An 18,734-nucleotide genomic window follows, 5' to 3' on the forward strand; every position below is an offset into this window, starting at 1 on the left:
CCTGATGGTGTCATGCTGCAGGAATTGTCTCAAGCTCTACTCCAAACTATATACATGAGCGCCCACAGTGGTGCCAGTGTGTTAGTTGGCTTTGGCAAAGTGATATCTACTATCACACTCAAACATACCCTATGTCTTCTTATGCCCGCAAGGCAGACGTTGGGCTAGGGAATTGGCATGAGAGGCTTGTTTTCAATGCCTTTGGCATTCGTAGTGTGACTTGACAAGTTTGATTTTGTGCATGTCTTCTTTTGCAGTAACCATGAAAGCTGTTTTTTTTTTTCTGCAAAAGGAATGTAGATTGTAATTATGTTCAAGTTGTCAACGGCCCTGTTCTCGGTTTGTATCCATCGATTAAGAGATGAGAGTCGATATCTTGGTCTTGTTGTGATTCCGAGTCTGATTGGGCCGACTCGGTGGTGTCATCCTTGGGGTTTATGTGAACGGGAACCCGAGTGGTCGCAGCACCAAAGCGGCCACTCTCTCCGCGCTCATTAGCCAAATCTTGAAGATTTCGGACAGTAGTACGGTCCTGGTCAAGTTTAATCTTGTCCATCTCAGAGGTAATCGCGTTCAGTGACTCTATGTTAGCCTGGCCTTCGTTGAGAAGGTCAATTGACAGGATAGAGCTCCCAGCACGCTCCCATACTGCCGTCTCGTTTAGTTGGACCTTGACATAGAGAGCGCGGCGGGCGCAGTCCGTAGAGCACCACTTCTCAATATCTACCTTAGGCACAATGTTGAAATCTTTCCGACCAGTGTTGATGATTTTCCAGTTACCACGGCCTGCCACCTTGATGCGTGGATTAGGGCATAGTGAATATCCGCAAAGATTATTATGGTTCCGCTCTTCTATGAGATCGTCGTAATCGCTGGGTTGGAATAGGCGGATGCGAGCCTTGAATTCCTGGATATCGGATGAGGAGGGGTACTTTGCACTGTACTTGGGACTGCGGGCTAGAGGAAACTCGGAAAGGGCAACGATGCTATCGAGAACTTGCGATTCAATTTCTTTGCGCATCTGGATAGTTTGGGCATGTTTGATGGCAACTTCGCGGGCATGGCGTTCGCGTTCCTGTTTCTGGAGGGCAGAATCTCCGGTATCATCGTCGTCAAGAATTTGCGATGACTTAAGAATGCTTTTAAGCTTTGAGGTTGTGACGTTGGTAGAGAAAGCAGCATTCATGGTTGGATAAAGATAGTGTGATGACAGATACCGTGGAATATAGAAACAGATGGACCGAGTAAGTAGAGCAATATTTCTTAAGGTCTGCAGAGGAAATATAGCAAAGGCTTTGACGCAACGTAATGCAACAACATTAGGTCAGCTCGAAAAAAGTAGGAAAAAAGCAAACAGTGAGAGCACAATATTTGGCGAATCTTCATAGTTGGATGTGTTGAAAGTCAACTAATAGGTGGACTCACCGATACTAAAGAGGAGCCAATACTCACTAAAAAGCGCACAGGTGGCGGGGCAAGTTTTGAATGCCAAGGGGGGCAGAGTTAAGTACAAGGGTAGAGGTGACTTGGACCCCTCCCTCCCTTAGCCCAACAACTGAAGTTTCTAGGGACAACGCCACCAGCTACAAGGAGCAGCTACAAGGAGCTGCCAGGAATCCCTAGGAACTACAGTGGCCACAAGAGTCACAGCAGGCAACAAAATGGATGAACAGGCTTCCGTTTTCAGGCGGTGGCTCCCCCAAAACCCTCTCAAATGGTGATTGGCCAGCTAGCTCATCCTTCTCATACACACCTAAAACTAGCCAGCAGCTACCACTATTCATGCGCTGACGTCGTGAATTCGCCAACCTACGGCTCCTTCATTCTTGAGGTCTTCTTGTTTCCCTCAATGCCACCTTTTACTACTCTTTACTTTTCTATTCTTTCCATCCTGTTTGTCACCTCTTGTCCTATGCATGTACTGGGCGCATCTTAGCTTTGCTGATATGCGTTAGCCGAACCGAATATACCGAAATCAAAAACACGTTTCCATCAATCTCGACTGCTTGCTTACTGATTGCTCTCACTCGACCCTGCTTGTCGGCCCAGAGACCGACATAGACTCTGGTTGTCTGGCCTCGTCGAAGCCATATCAAAACCACACACACACACACACACACACACACACACACGCACTCTCCCTTGGGTGTCGTAGCTGGACTAGCCTCTAGGCATTGGACTGTAGTTATTTGTTTTCCCGTGCTACTTGTGCTCTGTTTTGGGCTGAGCTGTCTTTGCTCTAACCTGCGGAGTGATCAGCTGCGCCTCTGGCCCTATTCTTTTTTCCTGCTTCTACCTCTACTTGTGCTCGTGCTCGTGCTCTTGCTCCTACCCCTACTCTCCTGTTCTCTTACATTCAATTTGTGCTTGCTTATCTTCTTCTGTACCTTTAATTGTACAAAGGGGGCCATCCAAGTCCAACTTTGACAACCTTTTTTTTCTCTCTCTTTTCGACTCCAACCACTTGCTTGGCTGCCTTGCTAGCTAAAGTCGTACACATACGTTAGCTGCCTTGTCTGCTTACGCCCATACTTCGTCACAGCCATGGCTGCCGTTCCATTTCGGGTCAAGGCCCTCTTCGAATATACTTCGGAGCATGAGGATGATCTCAATTTTGCCGAGAGCCAGTTTATCACAGTCACTGCTGAAGAAGACGATGATTGGTACTTTGGAGAATATACTGACGAATCTGGGATGAAAAAAGAGGGCATCTTCCCCCGCAACTTTGTCGAAAAGGTCGAGCCTACAGCACCGCCACGGCCCACCAGACGCAAGAAGCGGGACTCTATTGACCCCGCAACCGCTGTGAACCCACACCAGACTCTTGATCCTGCTCCCGCTGAATTTTCTGAGGCTCTTTCTGCTCCGCCAGGCCCGGAAGTTGCCGCCGCCCCCGTCGGGCCTGTCTCAGATCAAACCGAAGCTGAGTCCAAGGAGGAGCCGACGCCTACTCTTGTTTCTACTGCTTCTACTGCCAGCACTGCTACTGCTACAACTTTTGCTCCTGTTGCTGCTCCTGGTGCTTCCCCCGAACCCGTTCCCGCTCCAACTTCCCCGCTTACTGAATCACATGTCTCTGCTCCGGCGCCTCCGGCGCCTCAGCCAGTCAAAGCTTCCGAGCCACATGCCCCGCAAGCCATTCCGACTTTAGCCTCGAATCCCTCAGTAGCCAAACCGCCCCCTCCGGCTCAGCCCAAGCCTAGCGGCCCTCCCCCTGTTGGGGGCAAACCAACCAACAATGCTTTCCTCCAAAGAATTGCAGCCTTCAACAAGGGTGGTGGTGGCCCTGTCGTGCCTGTCAAGCCTGGCCCATCAAATCAATACATCAAGAAGCCCTTTGTCGCTGCACCCCCTAGTCGGGATGCTTACGTAGCTCCCGTCCGCAACAATTTCCCCACCCCCAAATTATACCGTCGCGATGAAGACCCTGAGGTCAAAGAGCAGGAGGCAGAAATCAAGGAAGCTGCAGCCAAGGCTGGTCTCCTTGTGGAATCGGGCAATGACGCCGATGTCGAGGATCAGCCTAAGCCTATGAGTTTGAAGGAGCGCATGGCACTGCTTCAAAAACAACAGCTAGAAGCTGCGCAGCGTCATGCCGACATCGCCGCGAAGAAAGAAAAGCCCAAAAAGCCTACCAAGAAGCGGACTGAAAGCTTCGACATTATGCCCACCGCCCCTGAGGCTGCTGTTGGCAAAGGTGAATCTGCCGAACCTTCTGCGACAGGGGCTGCTGTCGAAGACGAATCCAATCAATCGATAGTGTCCACGTCGCCTCCTAGACATCGTGCTGTCAAGCACGTTGATGTTAGTGATGGGAATGAGGCTGACATGTCTGGTGCTGGAGAAACCACCGAGGGTCCCGAAGACACAGCTGAACAGGATGAGTCTATCGGTACTGGCGAATTGCCCGCTAGGAAAGATACGGCTGCAGTCGTAGATGAGGAGGAGGTCGAAGAAGAAGAGGAAGACGATGATATCGATCCTGAAGTTAGGCGAAAGGAAGAGCTACGGGCTCGGATGGCCAAGCTCAGTGGCGGTATGGGAATGCCAGGCATGGGCATGGCAGGCATGTTCGGCGGTCCAATCATGGGCATGGGCGGCCCTCCTGCTATTCGCAAGAAGAAACCCACGGCCCCTCAAGAGCGGAGATCGGTTGACCAACCACGTGACGATGAGCCTACATCTCCTGTTGCTGCTCCAGCTCCAGCTCCAATCCCAATCCCTGGAATCATGGCATTGCCTGGCATGACCCAAAAAGCCGGCACCGAGGAAGACGCTGCTCCCCAAATCCCTGGTTCTTCTCCTAGATCCTCCGTGGACGTAAAACGGCCATCCGAGGTGGATACTGCTGAGGCTAGTGAGAGCAAATCATACCCTGCCTCACAAGGTTAGTTTTTTTTCCAGTATCGATGTTGTGAAGTGGCCCAATTAAGAGCTAACACAATGAGACAGAAACTCCTAGAAGTCCGCCTGCAATCCCTACAGCTCCCAGAGTCCCGGCTCCTGAATGTAAGTATTAACAATGAACAGCGACTAGCAACATGACTTTCTCATCTAACCGGTCGCCTCTAGCTCGGCCAGCTCCACCACTCCCCCCTAATGCCCCAAGCGCTGTCGCAACATCTACAGCCGAGGTTTTATCTCCAAGCCCAGGCTCTGCCTCTGATGATGAGGAAACGGATGGGCAGAGTCATACTACTGCACATCAGAGCAGCCCCTCTTCTCCAGCTACTCGATCTCCTCCTCCTCTGCCACCCATTGTGGCTTCTCCTTCATCTACAAATGCTCAGCGTATCCCGCCTATTCCTCTTATGGCTTCTCCCGTCCAGGAAGCCGCCCCGCCCCTTCCCCAAAGCAAGAGGCTCAGCCGGCCACCGCCTCCCATTCCCGATGCTACTCCTTCAATCCCCCAAGTCCAAACACGCGCACCTCCTCCGCCACCCCCGAGTGCTGCCCCCAGTCTTCCTCTTGCTGTAAAATCAGATGAAGAAGAAAAGGAGGAGGTTACGGAGTATGACGGTGACTATGATACTGATATTGCATCATCAGTCCCTCATAGAGACGCATTACACCGAGATGTTGGCCATCCCGAAGGAGAAGCTTCTACTGCCACTGCACCCCCACTTCCTACCTCCGCTCCTCCTCCCAGGGCAGTACCTCCTCGCGTTCCTTCTAGCCCAGCAACAGCAAATGATGGTCGCCGATCACTTGATTTCCCTCGTACTGCACCTCCGCCGCCACCTCCTCCTTCGTCCGCTCCTGTTCAGCAAGCGGAGCCTGCAAACAGTGGATATTCGTACAAGCCTCAACGCCAAAGCTTCAGTTACACTAGTAGACAAGCAATAATTCAGCCTATGATTGAAGAGGAGGAAGGGGGCTTTGCACCAGGTATTTCCTCTGTGTCTGCTCCTCCTAGGGCCGCCCCGGCTGCCCCAGTCCCACCTTCCACAATGGCGAACAGATCGGCCAAACAATCCTTTGATGGTGTTCGAGTGCCAGTCCGCCGGTCAATCGACGTTGGGCGCCCCTCAATGTCAATGGAGTTTGGCTTTATCGCCGAAGACATTGACGTCGCTGCCCACACCCAATGGTTTACGCAAGACGGACAGGTGCCTCCCATTTTCCAAAACCGGATGGACATATTGGTTGAGAGCGAGCATGAAACCTCCACCAACTCCGGGGCTAAGACAATAACCACCCGCCATATCTACGTCCTTTTCCAGGACTACTCACAGACGATTCTGACAGTCAAATATGACCCATACAATGCCTCAGATGTCGAAATTGAGCAGCGCCACGAGCCACCTCCGCGTGCTCTTCGTCAAGACCAACTAGAAAACTCGTATGAGCGCTATGGAAAAGCCATTTTCCAAGCAGTTACCGGCAAAAAGGATTCTATTGTTGGTGATGGTACTCCACAGAAACTGGTCCTAGATCTGCTCCGGCCGTTCAATGATGTTTTGGGCCCTATTGGCACCCGCTCATACGGCGCGCTAGTCTACGCCAACATGGCCAACGCATCGACGCAACAAAATGACCAGATTCGGCCTGGTGATATTATCTCATTCCGCAATGCCCGCTTCCAAGGCAAGCATGGGCCGATGCATGCCAAGTATTCGATGGATGTAGGCAAACCAGACCATGTGGCCGTTGTGGCAGAGTGGGATGGCACGAAGAAGAAAGTGCGGGCTTGGGAACAGGGCCGCGAAAGCAAAAAGGTCAAGATGGAAAGCTTCAAGTTGGATGATTTGCGTAGTGGCGAGGTCAAGATCTGGCGTGTGATGCCTCGGACATGGGTTGGATGGAGTGATGCCAAGTGAGGGAAGATGTTGAGAAGCGGGGAAGGGTGGCATTCTGGGGGGGAAATGGATGAGAGGAAGGTTATGGTGTGGTGTGATGCTGGCTGACTGTGTGGCATTTCTTCTAGAGAGGACATGCATGCATGGGCTCAGCGTGCGCAGCCCTCTTTCTCCTCACATATACAGGCATACATACGCATGCTCTCTCCATCTCTTTGTCTTACCCATCCGCCGCCTGCTTTTCCTGCAGCCTACATTTCGAGGATTGTTTCTAGTGTCCCTGCTTCGTAATAGTTTTTTTTTCCATTGATAATCTTTAGGTTTTTTTTTTTTTTCCTTTTTCTTTTTCGATTGCTTGCTCGAGTTTGTTATTTTTGCATTACTTATTGACTCTTCTCTGTGCTCCTTCAATCGTTTTCCCCTAAATGCTGAGTGCAGCAGCTCATGACTTGCATATGTGCGTGACGCGACCTGCACCAACAGAGCAAGCTACCAATCAATGAAGTGAGGTGAGGGGTGAATGGGCACATGCACAAACTATCGGAGTGCATCAAGCTTACACGCTTTCCCGGGCGTGACATTTTGTACTTCGTATTTCAAGTGTCCGAAGTGTCAGGCATATTTTTGGTACTCATGCCTGTCTCTGGGGTTGAAATTTGCACTAGGAAGAGGGGATATGTGTGCGTGTGTGTATGTGTATGTGTGCGTGTATGTGTGCGTGTGAGTGTGCGTGTGTAGCGCTGCCGTGCATGCATCTTATTGATCTTGTTCCATGGGGGACTAAACGGAACACATGTATACAGGGCAAACTCGGGGTGGGAAGATAACAATAGGCCAGTCTAAGCCAAACCCAGCATGTACAGTACTGTATCCTCGAGGTGGTACGAGAGTTGCAGTTCGTGTTGGTGTTGCACAAGAACTTGCCACGGAACGAAAATAGAATCTTCTTCGTCAAGGCCATCTGTCCCTCCTCTCCAGCCAAGATCAAATAGCCCCAGAAAACGGCAAGTGGAGGAAGAGTGCATCTCGACTACCTCTCCACGGGAAGGGCTCCTTTTGAAGTCCCAAGACTTCTGCTGGGCCGTTGGCAAGTCACGAGAAAGGAGCTTGAGCGGGTGGGAGCCAAGCTAGATGAGCTGTGCTTTGCTGGCAACTACTTCTGCATCTGCACCTGCATTCTCATGTTAGCGGGGTCTTAGCTTGGAAGCATGCCTATACCACGTATCTCAGTCCTCCTCCTGTTCCCGGGGGCATGAGAAGGCTGGGAAGTGATGAGCATGCGCACCGCACCTATATACCTGCGTAGGTGCTTGTTGAGACAATTCAACATTTCTCTTCCTTCAATAGTTGCAAAAAAAAGGGGGGGGGGATAATAAAGGAACCCTGGTGTATAATTGTTCCGTCAAGGAAGGGTGAATTCCATACAATGGAAACAATAGAAGGTGGGAAGCAAGCGGTCATAACAGCACAGTAAAAGACACCAAGCCGGAAGCAAGCTTAGCCCTGTTTCCCAACAACACTAGCAAATAAGCAAGCTGGAACGCCCTGCTGGAGCCGTAACCTAACAAGACGGCAGGTGATTCTCAAGATGTGGGCGCGAAACAAGACACCGCCCAAGACCTCCTGAGAATTCCTGCCACCTTGGCTTCGGTCGGATTCAGCCCCTCTTGGCCGTGGGCAACAAGGCAGTGGAAAATCCAGCAAAAGTCGGTGCGAGCTTCGACTTTTGTCTTTTGCAGCAATCTGCAGCAGGGATAGCATTCCTCCAGACCACATAGGACAATGGGCCAGGGAAGAGGAACATGTGAGAAGAGAAACAGAAAGCAGAAAGACCCAATCAACAAACGACGTGAAAATATGCAGAAAGCTATCTTCTATTGCATTCTACGCGTGTCTGCTCGTCGCCTTGCCCTCCCCTCCCACCAAGAACGGCCCAGGAATGAGTGAGTGTATTGGGGTGAGCGCATTGTTCATACTGGGTACTATCGAAGGTGGAGGTGCTATACCTGCCTGCAGAATTCCGTGGCCCATCCCTAGTACAGGGTGCAAGCCCAAGGCACGCATTTTAGCAGGCATTGCTGTCCATGTACGGACGCCCAACCATGACAACACCGACTAAGTAGTAGCACACCCAACACCTTTCAATGGGACCGTTCTTGACCTGCGGAAAAGACACACATGCACCAGCAGGCAAAAGAGGTAGAAGGAATGAAGCTGGGCTTTGCACTGGTTTTTAGCCCTTGCTCGTTGTTGTAGTAGCAGTTGGGGGGGGGGGGGGGGAGGGAGGGGAGAATGGGCGGGCAATGGGCGGATAGTTTCATAGCTTTGTTCATATCAGGCAGCGATACGGATCAGCCCAAAAGAGCTTTGTTTTATTCGTTTTATTTTGGCCGGAGAGGGGGGCTTATACACCCAAGGCATCGATAGCATTGACAGAAGACGCACAAGACGAGCATTGGACTGTCGGGCCTGGGTAGTTTTTAGCGGCAGGGATTGATGAGGAGGAGCTCAGAGACTTGAGCAGAAATGAGCATGGGGACGAGAGACGTGTGGAGCAAAAGCAACAAAAGACCCGGAGCTTGGCCATTTGATAGAATTTATCTGTGCTTTGTTGAATTAATTCAGCTGTGCAGTGACTTGTGAATCAGACAGCAACGACAACGACAACGACAACGCCAACGCCAACGCCAACACCAGCCCCAGCACTAACCCACCAGACAGAGGCTCTTTCATCTCTCTGCCCTCGGCAACACACTAGCATGTGGAGTATACAGACAGCAGTAGTGGTAGTATGTCACATAGCGCACTGCGCGCACATCCTTGAAAGTTGAGATAGAGTTTGAAGCTTGGCCTGGAGCTCGGAGCGTGAGGCACAACCAATGCATGTTCCACGTATCCTTGTCTTTCTCGACGTCATTCCATAGGCTTGCCCTGCTTGCTTTGCTTTCGCTGCTTCCGTTGCTTTGCTTTGCTTTGCTTTGCTTTATTGTTTTTTTATTGTTCTGCCATCGAGATTGGGCACAAGGAGAGAGAAGCATCAGAGAGGACGTGAGAGGAGAAGAAACAAAACGGAAGGAAGAACAAGCTGGAAAAGGAAACTGCCTTAACAGGAGCGGGAACGAGAAATGGAATATAGAAGCCGCCCGACAAGAGAAACTGCCTGCTTTGCCTTGCCTACAAACGCTGGAAGCTGTGAGTGGAATCTTGGGAAGCTGCGAGTTTAGGAGTTGGAAGCTAGGAATTGCAAACTGGAATATAACCTTTCCCATGCTCCTGCCTGCCTGGCCGCACCAAAATACTTGTCCTCGACCTCGACCTCGACCTTGACCTCGACCTCGACCTCGACCTCGACCCTCGACCCTCGACCTCAGCCTTAGCTGACTTTTCTTTTAATCTTTCCCCTCCTCCTCTGGCTGCACCTGATTTTTACATGTTGCTGCGATCTTTGCTACTTACTGTTGTCTGCCCTGCTATTCTTCATCATAAGCTGTTTTCTCTTTCTTTATCATTAATCACTCCATGTGTCCACCCAATATTTGATCTCTAGATTCTGTTCTATTCATTCTATTTTGCTTTGGCTTGTTTTGTTTTGTTTGCATTTCTGCTTCTTCCATCCTTCTATAAAACGTTTTTCCTCCTTGCTTTTTTTTTTTTTTTTTTTTTTCCCTATCCTGCCATGGCGCCACCATCATCATTACCGCCGCCCACCTGCGAATCTCTTTTCGACTCCGAATCAGACTCCGACGCCTCTTCTGCTGCGTATGACTCCGGCTCATCACGATCGTCATCCGAATGCACAAACCGACTTGGCTCTGAAAATGTATCTCCTTCCACAAATCTGTGCTCCCGATCGTCCGCAGAAACTTTTGCCTCCACTGTTGCGTCAAGTGTTGAAGATGACTGCACCCACACAGCCCAGGTCTTTAGCCGGGACTCAGATCCGGACCCCGACTACGAAATCGCCCGGCTTGACCCCTACACGCACGAAATCACCGACCCCACCGTGCGGCCATCAAACCCCGCCGATTTTGCCAGACTCTTCCCTTCCATGAACCGCCTCTTTATCTGCCACGACGATTTCACCAACGACGGCAACATGAATCTCCGTGTGACGACGGATGCCACCTATCGCAACCGTCGCATTTCCATGCAGCTGTTTCACTTGAGGATGTATGACTTGGCCCGCCGCGACTTCTCATTGCGCCGCTACTGCAGAGACTCTGGTCGCGAAATATGCAGCACCAAGCGCCAGTATGTCCAAAGGCCTGCGACCGAGGCCAAGCCCTCAATGACCAGTGTACTAAAAAAGAACTTTTCTCTCCGTCGAAGCCACCCTTCCCATCCGGCCAGCGCCAACCACAGCCGCAACTCATCCCCATCCCCAAAAATAGCCCACAACATTGCCCACGACCCTGTGGCCCACATTCCGTTGTGCTGTGGCACCGCCGGCAGCGATGCAAGCCAGGGCAGCAGCCAGGCAAGCAGCAGTAGATCCACAACCTCTTCAATTTCCGAATTTTCAGCGTCTGCCTCTGCGCTGCTAGCCCAGCCACAGCGCCCTCTAGCCACTGACACTATCAAGCTAGAGTTCTCCAACTATGCCCGTGTCGACGTCACTCGGTGCAACGCCCGTAACGCCTTGGGCTACAGCTTTGACTGGTGGGGGAACAGTTACTCTTGGCACCGCGTAACCGACGAGCAAAACATGCCTGGCGTCGTCTCCTTCCACCTGTACCGCAACAGCGAGCCCGCTCCACTGGCACACCTTGTCCCCGAAACACGGTCGCCCAATCAAGTGGCTGCCGATGAAAACGCCAACGGCTGGATTCCTCCTTGCCACATGTGGATAAGTGACAATGCCATTCTAAGCGAGCTCACCGACCACGCTGACGTTATCGTGGCTACGGGCTTGGTTTCCTTGGTCGATGACTGTATCCGCGCGAAATGGCAGAAGAAAAAGCCTGTCCAGAAGCCCCGCCATCGCATGTCGCTGTTGCTAAACCCATCGTCACCGCTATCCCTATCTCATAGCAGAAATAGGACCCAGTCTCTCAACTCTGAGAATTGCGAGCCCCATGCCGACGAAGGAGGCACAGCAAACCGTGCTCAAAACCTGTCACTTTGGGGGGCCCCCTCGCCAGCCCCAATTCCCATCCATACTCCTAAGCTGCAAAAAGTGTTGCCCCGTCTGCATCTACGGATGCCGTTCCACCGCCGTCCCTCTGTCACTAAAACCTCCAGTCCACTCCGCTTCATCAGCCCCTTGCCAACGACCGTACAGTACTAAATACCTCTGTTATCTTATTTACACGCTTCTTGCTTACATACTACTATCTTGCATTCATGTTTGTTACCATGATACCACCCCTGACCTGCTTTTACTCGTTTCTTTTTGGCTCTATTCCCTCCCTCGTGTGTATCGAGTTCCAAAGCCTCTTACATGCCTTGTTCAGGCTCGCCGCCCTCCATTTCCTATCCTCTCGCTACTCCTTCTTTTCCTGCCCTTGCAGCATCATTTGTTCTAGATTATTGATGCGTAATAGTATAATTTCTTTTCTTTGTTTTTCTTTTTAGAAATTTCCAGCGTTATGGGGGTTACTTGATGATGATGTTTATACCTTACCTTGGTTCGCCACATACATGCCATGCCATCCATTCATTAGGCATCACCTACCTGTCTTTGTCTTTGCTCTTTATTTATTATTTTTCTTTTCTCATTTGATTGTCCCCTTCTCAGTGTTAATCAATGCCTCTCCCTTCCTCCCTATACGTCAAACTTTTTTTTCTTTTTTTTTTTTTTTAATAATAATATTTCTTTTGTCTTGCCATCATAGGTCTAATACCCTCCTCCCCTCTCCTCCCCTCCCCTCCCCTCCCCTCCCTACCTGCATGTAAATGTATGTATGTATCTTGTAAAATAAAAAGAAAATGATATTTGAAAAAAAAAAAAAAAAAAAAGAAATCTTCCCGTTGTAGGACATGCTACGTCACCTGCGTCATCATCAATACATCATTGCCTGTTCCTGCAGCCCATCATCATTGCTCCCGCCACCAAACCAAGTGCCAAAGTCCAGCTTCATCAGCAGATGACTAATCCCGCCAACACGCAGAGGCACATACTCCGTCTCCTCAACCACGTCACCCTCACCATCCATAGTAGTAGCAGCAGCGGTGTCGTCTTCGATATCAGCCATGAAAGATGAATCAGCTTCGAGTGCCCGCAGCGCTGCCACGACATCCTGGGTAGACCGCTTGACTACTTCTTCAACAACACGCAGATTGTGGCGTGTGTCTTTCTCTTCCTTGCCGAGGTCGACAAAGGCATCGACCACGCCCGCATCTTCTTCCAGGTCAATTGACGCCCATATTTCTTGCAGGCTATGTATCAGAGCGACGAGCTGGTCGACATTCACTAGAAGGTTATACAGGGAGTCGGTGAAGGACGATTGAGTCAGGAAGAGGGATTTGGCGAGCGCTCGCAGGTACACACGATGGGCTACCGAGATCGACTGTGGATCCAAGGTACTTGTTGCATATCGATGACCCCCTCGCCTTGAAGCAGGCCGAGAACCCGAGTGCCTGCTATCCATGTCATTCCGAGACGACTCTGGGATACTTGGCTTTTCGTGTAGCCAAATATCGCCATCCCCCTCAACACCGTCATGTGCATCTTCTTGCTCCTCGTCTAGGCCCGCCCCATCAGAGTCTGAAGCCGCCCCACTATGGCGTGGGTTTCGTGTCCTTTGTGGATTGTTGTTGCTGAGACCAGAGGGATGGTTCGACGAAGAAGAAACCAGCCAAGAATGAAAGTTCTCCCAAAGCCCCGCCACAATCTCTGATTGTAGATACGCCTCGGTCTCGGAAAGAAAAAAGACTGCAGCACTGCACGTGACCCAGGCACTTCTCATGGCCAAAGAACGTGTCTGCTGCCGTTGCCGCAATAGCTTCACTTGAACACTGCCAAAGCCAGAACTTCCCCCTGGCGGTCCGGGCGGAGCTGGGTGATGTCTCCGCAGAGCAGTCGCTTTCCAGAGATCTGTTAACCTGAGATGGGCGCGTTTGATAGACAGCAGGTATGAGTTGATTGCAGAGTATATCTGCACATCTGACGGGGCAAGGAACATGTCGAGAGGCGATGGTATCTCTGGTATTGTCAGCATCGTCGGGACAGCAAAAAGTAAATTTCGAAAGGGGGTGTCTGCGATCGTAGTGCTAGTCGACTTCGAAGAAGCCCTAGCCGCCAGCTTCAGCGGCGTCTGGGGCTTTGACTTTGTCAGTTCAAGCCGGATGAGCTCTCGTGCAAGCTCCAGCTCTTCATCTTCGTCGGCGTGCAGACCTTGCATTGAACCCAATGTGGCCCACACTCTGCCAAGCACCCGCGTCACCTCGCCCTGCTTTACAATGACATTACCAAGGGCGTCTCGTTTCTCATAGGCGAGATTATCAGCTCTCCGCCAGCGGCTACGATTCTTCTCGTCCGCCTCGTGTGTGAGTATCATGGGAAATTCTCCTCGGCCAAGAAGAAAGAACTCACGAAACAGCATGACAGTCGAACAAACCTGCTCGAGAGGTAAAAGCTTTTGTAAAACGCCTTTCGACAGAGCCAAACGAACGCAGTTGATTGTGCGGCTAAAGTGCTCTTTATTTATAGGATGAGAGAGCTTCGACAGCTCGGTCAGTTGTATCGACAACAGCTGCCTCCCGGCTGGGCCGGATTCTATGGTAGTTCGGACTTTAGGGTGGTTAAGAGCACGGCCTACAAAAAGCATGGACGAAGCGGCAGACGGCGTTACAAATCTCGGGAGGAGATCAGGGGCAAGCGCAAACTCCTATCGAATATGAAGCGCCAAGTTAGAATAAACAATCATGCACAGCTGCGGGTCAAAGTCCCACCACCATCATCATCATAGACTAGGAGAAAAGTTTACCTCTGCCGGCGTCCTTTGAATGAAGAAATCCGTGACACCAGATCCCGGCAGTCGCCCGTACAGAATCCAAGCCGCTGCTTGTTTGAGCCAGGCCATCTCAGCCGCTTTGACGAGACCAATCGCTGCAGTTTCAATATCTTCGTAGCCTGTCTGCATTTCCTTGCGCAGCCAATCAACCAGACGAGCCCCTGCGCATGGTTTCCCCTCATCAACTCGCAAGATAAACTGTACAATTTCCCAGAGCCATTGCAGCCTCCGCGTCCAAGCCGAAAATTCCCCAATAATAGCGGTTAAAGGAACGGCCCTGTACGCACCCACCAGAGAAGAATCCCCAGACAAAATGCTCTGCTCCACCTTTAGTATGCACTGCTGAAACTCTCGCAGGTGCTCTGTTTCAATTGCAGTAGCCGCAGCTCGACATATCATGGATGGATGGGTTGACCGGACCTGGCCTGAGTAGCTCTGGAGCTTTGTGTTGAGTTCGCTCAGCTCTGCGCAATTGGCAATCAGCTGTCGCTCGGGGGCCGATATAGCAGCCGCGTTGGCGATCCTTTCCGTTGCGTTTTCATTCGTAGTGGAAGAAGCGGAGCCGGGATCGGAACTGGACGGCGTCAAAAGCGGCGACGGGTTTCCCGCCAACGAGAGAAGAATCTCGTGAAGCATGGGCAATCTCTATGAAGTCTGGGTTCACTTTAGTCAGATTTGTCAGAAACAATCGCAGCAATTAAAACACAACATGATAGCTTAGGCCTACCCGGATAATGGCTGAGTTTCAAACTGATGCTTAGCTCTCCGATCGCGAAACCATAGAATAATACAACCACAAATCTCTAGACGACACAAGCACATGAAAGGAAAAGATTAATAGCGTGAAACATAAGAGACTAGCAGAAAGAAAACAGAGGCAGCTGAGGAGACTTTGTTCAAAAAAGGAATGACAGGAAGGGCATTGACTGATAGTAAAGCTGTAATGCCCCCAACGGCTACTCGCTCTCAATGGTGTCTCATTTGTCGCAAAATTAACAAGTCGGTCCCTTCATTGACATCACCCATGAATTATTGCTGACTAAGATATTATTTTGTTGTTTGTTTGTTTGTTAGGGTTGTGGGCGCCCAAATAGTAGGGTTATTATACTATAGCATTGTTTATGACATAACCTCCAGTACACAGCCAAGCTGGCCCCCCCCCCTCCCCCACCCCAAAGTCGTTCATCTCTAATTCTTCTTTCTTGGGCCTGGATTGCCACTATTCGCCCTGCTGCTGGTGTCATAAACAGGTTTCGGATTCTCAGGAACCAGCGTATTCCCATCTTCACCACCTACAACAATGTTCCCACCACCTTTAGCCACCTTTCCAACAACCATGCCTTTAGCCACACTCTTCAAAATAGCCTTGCGTGATACGCCAGTGACGTCAATGTACACCAAAGCTACATTTTTGAAGCCCGATCCAACATTGCGTGAGACATTACCAGCCTCGGTTCCCCAACGATGATCCACAATGCTGGTAACGCTGTTGGACGTGCCTACCAAAAGGTTTTTTGCTGCATAGTCAATGCCATCAGCCACGGTGTTGAAGGCTATCAGTGACTTGTTCAGCATCCCAGGCTTGTAAGACTCAATGACATTTCCATTGGCGTCATAGCCTCGTCCTGATCCATCCTTCTTTCTGCCAAGATTGGTTCCAAAGCTATGGGCCATCTTGCCAATATGGCCCACTGTAGCCGAAGATACCTGTGCAGCCTTCGAAGAGATATTGTTGATTTTACGTACACGCTCGTGAGTGGACGGTTCGAATGAAACGGGAGCCGACGTTGGCTCCGTCTTTTTGATGTAGGATTCAGCCTGGTTTTGCATCGTCTGTGTGAGAAAGTCCGAAGTCGTCACAACTAGCCGAGAGGCCATCTTGGCGCCGCCAACTATAGATGATTTGTTGTAAGCAGGATGAAAATCGCGCTCGCAGTAGGTTAGGGTTGTAGGAGCAACAGATATTGAATGTCCCCCTTTAGCGGGAAACGATATTTCGACAGGTTCTAGTAAGGACTTGGTTAGTAAGGCCATTCATTTATCATACTTGCTACACCTGACAACATTGACGAAAAACCTACCCTTTGAGCCATGATTAATCTTGCTGTCTTCGACAATATACCCCTCGCCAATCTCACCGACAACACTTCCATCTTCTTCATTTATGAGTACTATGCGGCCAGAGGGCCCCGCACTATGGCTTCCTGGTGCATATGCCTGGCCAGGAGCAAATTCGGCAGGATTGTAAGCGGGAAGAGTCTCGTGAGATTTAGGCCTGGCAGAAGTGGAAGCAAAATTTGAGTCCTGGGCACCACCAAAGGCCTCTTTTTCCTTTTCTGACCGCCAAGGCCCTGTCGCAGCAGGCTTAGGTGGCGGTACCCTCTCCAAAAAGGCAGTACATTGGGCCAAAATTGTCTCGAATGTGTCGACATCTTCCTGGAGATCTTTGCGAGATCCAGGGGAAGGGAACTCGATGCGGGTAAAGGCACCGCTGCTAGGCCCGAGATCCCATCGTGGAATTAAATAGCTGGTTGGCGGCTGATGATATATCTGCGTGGTTGCCGGAAGTGGGAGGTCCAACTCTGGCGGAAGATGCAAGTGCAAGTAGAAATCTTCTTCCTGGGATTTGGGGCCCGAGCGACTATCATAAGGTGGCGCTGTAGGGACCATTAAAAGTGACAGCGTTTGAGGGCCAGTTCGCGTCAGGCATTCCTCTTTGCCATTAGCAACGTGATAGGCCTTCACGCCACTTATGGCATAAAGTAGTTTAGGGTCCTGGATGTACACGAGAATTTGAGGGTTAGCAAAAGCCGGACCCGACCTGTTGGCAGTGCAGAAGACAAGCTGCAAGTAGACGCATATGATGGGCGGGTGAATGGATAGGTGGCTAGCTTACGTTTCGACTGGTAGTCATGTTTGACTGACTTTGTTTGCTCCAAAGATATAAGTAGCAGGCAAATAAGATGGAATCGGATATAGGTAGAGATAAAGCCGAGGAGCTGTAAGATGGCAGATTCGGAGGCCTTTTACAGTTGATGAAAGCTGATAGAGCAAAGTAATCTTCCTGAGGATGCCAGCCCCTTAGAGGAGCTAGAAGGAGACAAGAGCGGGGTTTCTCAAAGGCACGCTTGGCTAACCTGACTGAGATTTGGAAGTCAAGGGGGGGGTTGCTCGTTGTGGCGCTGCAGTTGCTGCTGTACTTCTCTTGGCCTTTCTTTTTTTCGGGAGGGGTCTTGTTGACTAAGAGCTGAAGGAAATGAAGACAAACAGAAGGAAAAGAAAGGAAGAATAAAGGGGATCCGTTTTCAAGATAAAACAGTCGAAACGCCAGAGCTAGCCAAGTTAAGGCTCAATGGCCAAAAGAGCAAGGCAGTTGTGGCGGCGCTGAAACGAGAGGGAGACTACTACAAAATTTCATCGACAGCTTTCTACAGAATTGAATATGGATAGCTAGTTATGTAGAGAATTACAAGCGTCTAAGCCCCGCCCTCTTTTATTCTAAGGCTGAACGTTGGTTCACACTAAGCGCCAGAGTTTGGATAAATTTACATTCACGAGACACCCCCCCGCGCCTCCCGACTTGGCAGCTAGCTAGCCGTGGGGAGGCATCCTCATTAATGGCAGTGCACTTGTCATGCTCCCTTTCAGCACTATAATTTATAATTACAGTATAGTAGTGTATAATACCGTACCGCCTGGTAGCATATGGTCATTGCTTGAGAACTAAGCCCTAGAAAAATCAAGGACAGCTGTGCTCAGGAGGCCTCCCCAATATTGGAGGGCCTGCCTTGCCTGCTTTCCTACAGTGCGCACTACATGCGGTATATACTGTAATTTACACACAATACCCTAAATGTAAATATAACCCTAATCTTGGTTTTCATCTACTCTCTGTCTTGACATCCTCCATTTCTCTCTATGTTCCGCCTTGTGCTACTTGGGTGCTTCGGGCTCTCCAATGTCTCCACGTGCCTTGAAAAAGCTTCTTTGGCGACTGCTGCAACCTTGATTAGAGCACTGCCACAACAATGGACCAATGGGCCAACAAACGTCAGGAAGCCTAATGCAAGAGCTGCTTCTTTGGCTGCCCCACCTGAAGAGAGATCAACCACAGGCATGGCCGCGCAACAGAACACATTTCCGCGTCCTTGAAAAAGCAATACGACTATTGTCTCACGGACTCAGTCTTTTGCGTGTTGGAACAACATGTCACCGCTACCAAGCACAAAGCCAACAATGGACCAGAACTGATGTCTACGTGAGATTAAAAATCTGTGTCTTGCGTCTAAGCATGTCCATGAATAACTAGCATAGACGATACATAGATCATAGTTGACTTCCAGGTCGATGGGTAGCGTAAGGGGGGGGGGGGCTTTTAGCAGTCGTGTCTTTAGGTATTTGCAGCCTTGGATCATGGATCGGGTCCAATCACCCTGACAAGACATGCATGCCGAGATTGCTTTTTTTACGTGTGGTATAA

General features: G+C 50.4%; 5 protein-coding genes across 5 annotated transcripts; 2 read left to right on the forward strand and 3 right to left on the reverse strand.

The window, feature by feature from the left end:
* Window positions 1–313: 313 nt before the first annotated feature.
* HOO65_050245 (putative RNA polymerase II subunit B1 CTD phosphatase RPAP2) lies at window positions 314–1,186 on the reverse strand (the record flags this gene model as incomplete). Its single annotated transcript, XM_071000825.1, has 1 exon — window positions 314–1,186. The coding sequence occupies one exon, from the start codon at window positions 1,184–1,186 to the stop codon at window positions 314–316; it is 873 nt and encodes a 290-aa protein (XP_070858304.1).
* A 1,358-nt stretch (window positions 1,187–2,544) lies between these two features.
* HOO65_050246 (SH3 domain-containing protein C23A1.17) lies at window positions 2,545–6,320 on the forward strand (the record flags this gene model as incomplete). Its single annotated transcript, XM_071003114.1, has 3 exons — window positions 2,545–4,387; window positions 4,453–4,509; window positions 4,573–6,320. The coding sequence occupies 3 exons, from the start codon at window positions 2,545–2,547 to the stop codon at window positions 6,318–6,320; spliced, it is 3,648 nt and encodes a 1,215-aa protein (XP_070858305.1).
* Window positions 6,321–9,975: 3,655 nt separating this feature from the next.
* HOO65_050247 (uncharacterized protein) lies at window positions 9,976–11,586 on the forward strand (the record flags this gene model as incomplete). Its single annotated transcript, XM_071000826.1, has 1 exon — window positions 9,976–11,586. The coding sequence occupies one exon, from the start codon at window positions 9,976–9,978 to the stop codon at window positions 11,584–11,586; it is 1,611 nt and encodes a 536-aa protein (XP_070858306.1).
* A 715-nt stretch (window positions 11,587–12,301) lies between these two features.
* On the reverse strand, window positions 12,302–14,890 carry HOO65_050248 (spc97 spc98 family protein; the record flags this gene model as incomplete). Its single annotated transcript, XM_071003191.1, has 2 exons — window positions 12,302–14,128; window positions 14,228–14,890. 2 exons carry the CDS (start codon window positions 14,888–14,890, stop codon window positions 12,302–12,304), a joined length of 2,490 nt encoding a protein of 829 aa, XP_070858307.1.
* A 552-nt stretch (window positions 14,891–15,442) lies between these two features.
* On the reverse strand, window positions 15,443–17,168 carry HOO65_050249 (uncharacterized protein; the record flags this gene model as incomplete). The annotated part of the gene is made up of 3 exons (XM_071003304.1): window positions 15,443–16,146; window positions 16,336–17,098; window positions 17,151–17,168. The coding sequence occupies 3 exons, from the start codon at window positions 17,166–17,168 to the stop codon at window positions 15,443–15,445; spliced, it is 1,485 nt and encodes a 494-aa protein (XP_070858308.1).
* Between the last annotated feature and the right edge of the window lie 1,566 nt (window positions 17,169–18,734).

The sequence above is a fragment of the Ceratocystis lukuohia genome, assembly GCF_044167205.1.
Source record: "Ceratocystis lukuohia strain C4212 chromosome Unknown Supercontig5_pilon, whole genome shotgun sequence".
Classification (NCBI taxonomy): Eukaryota; Fungi; Ascomycota; class Sordariomycetes; order Microascales; family Ceratocystidaceae; genus Ceratocystis; species Ceratocystis lukuohia.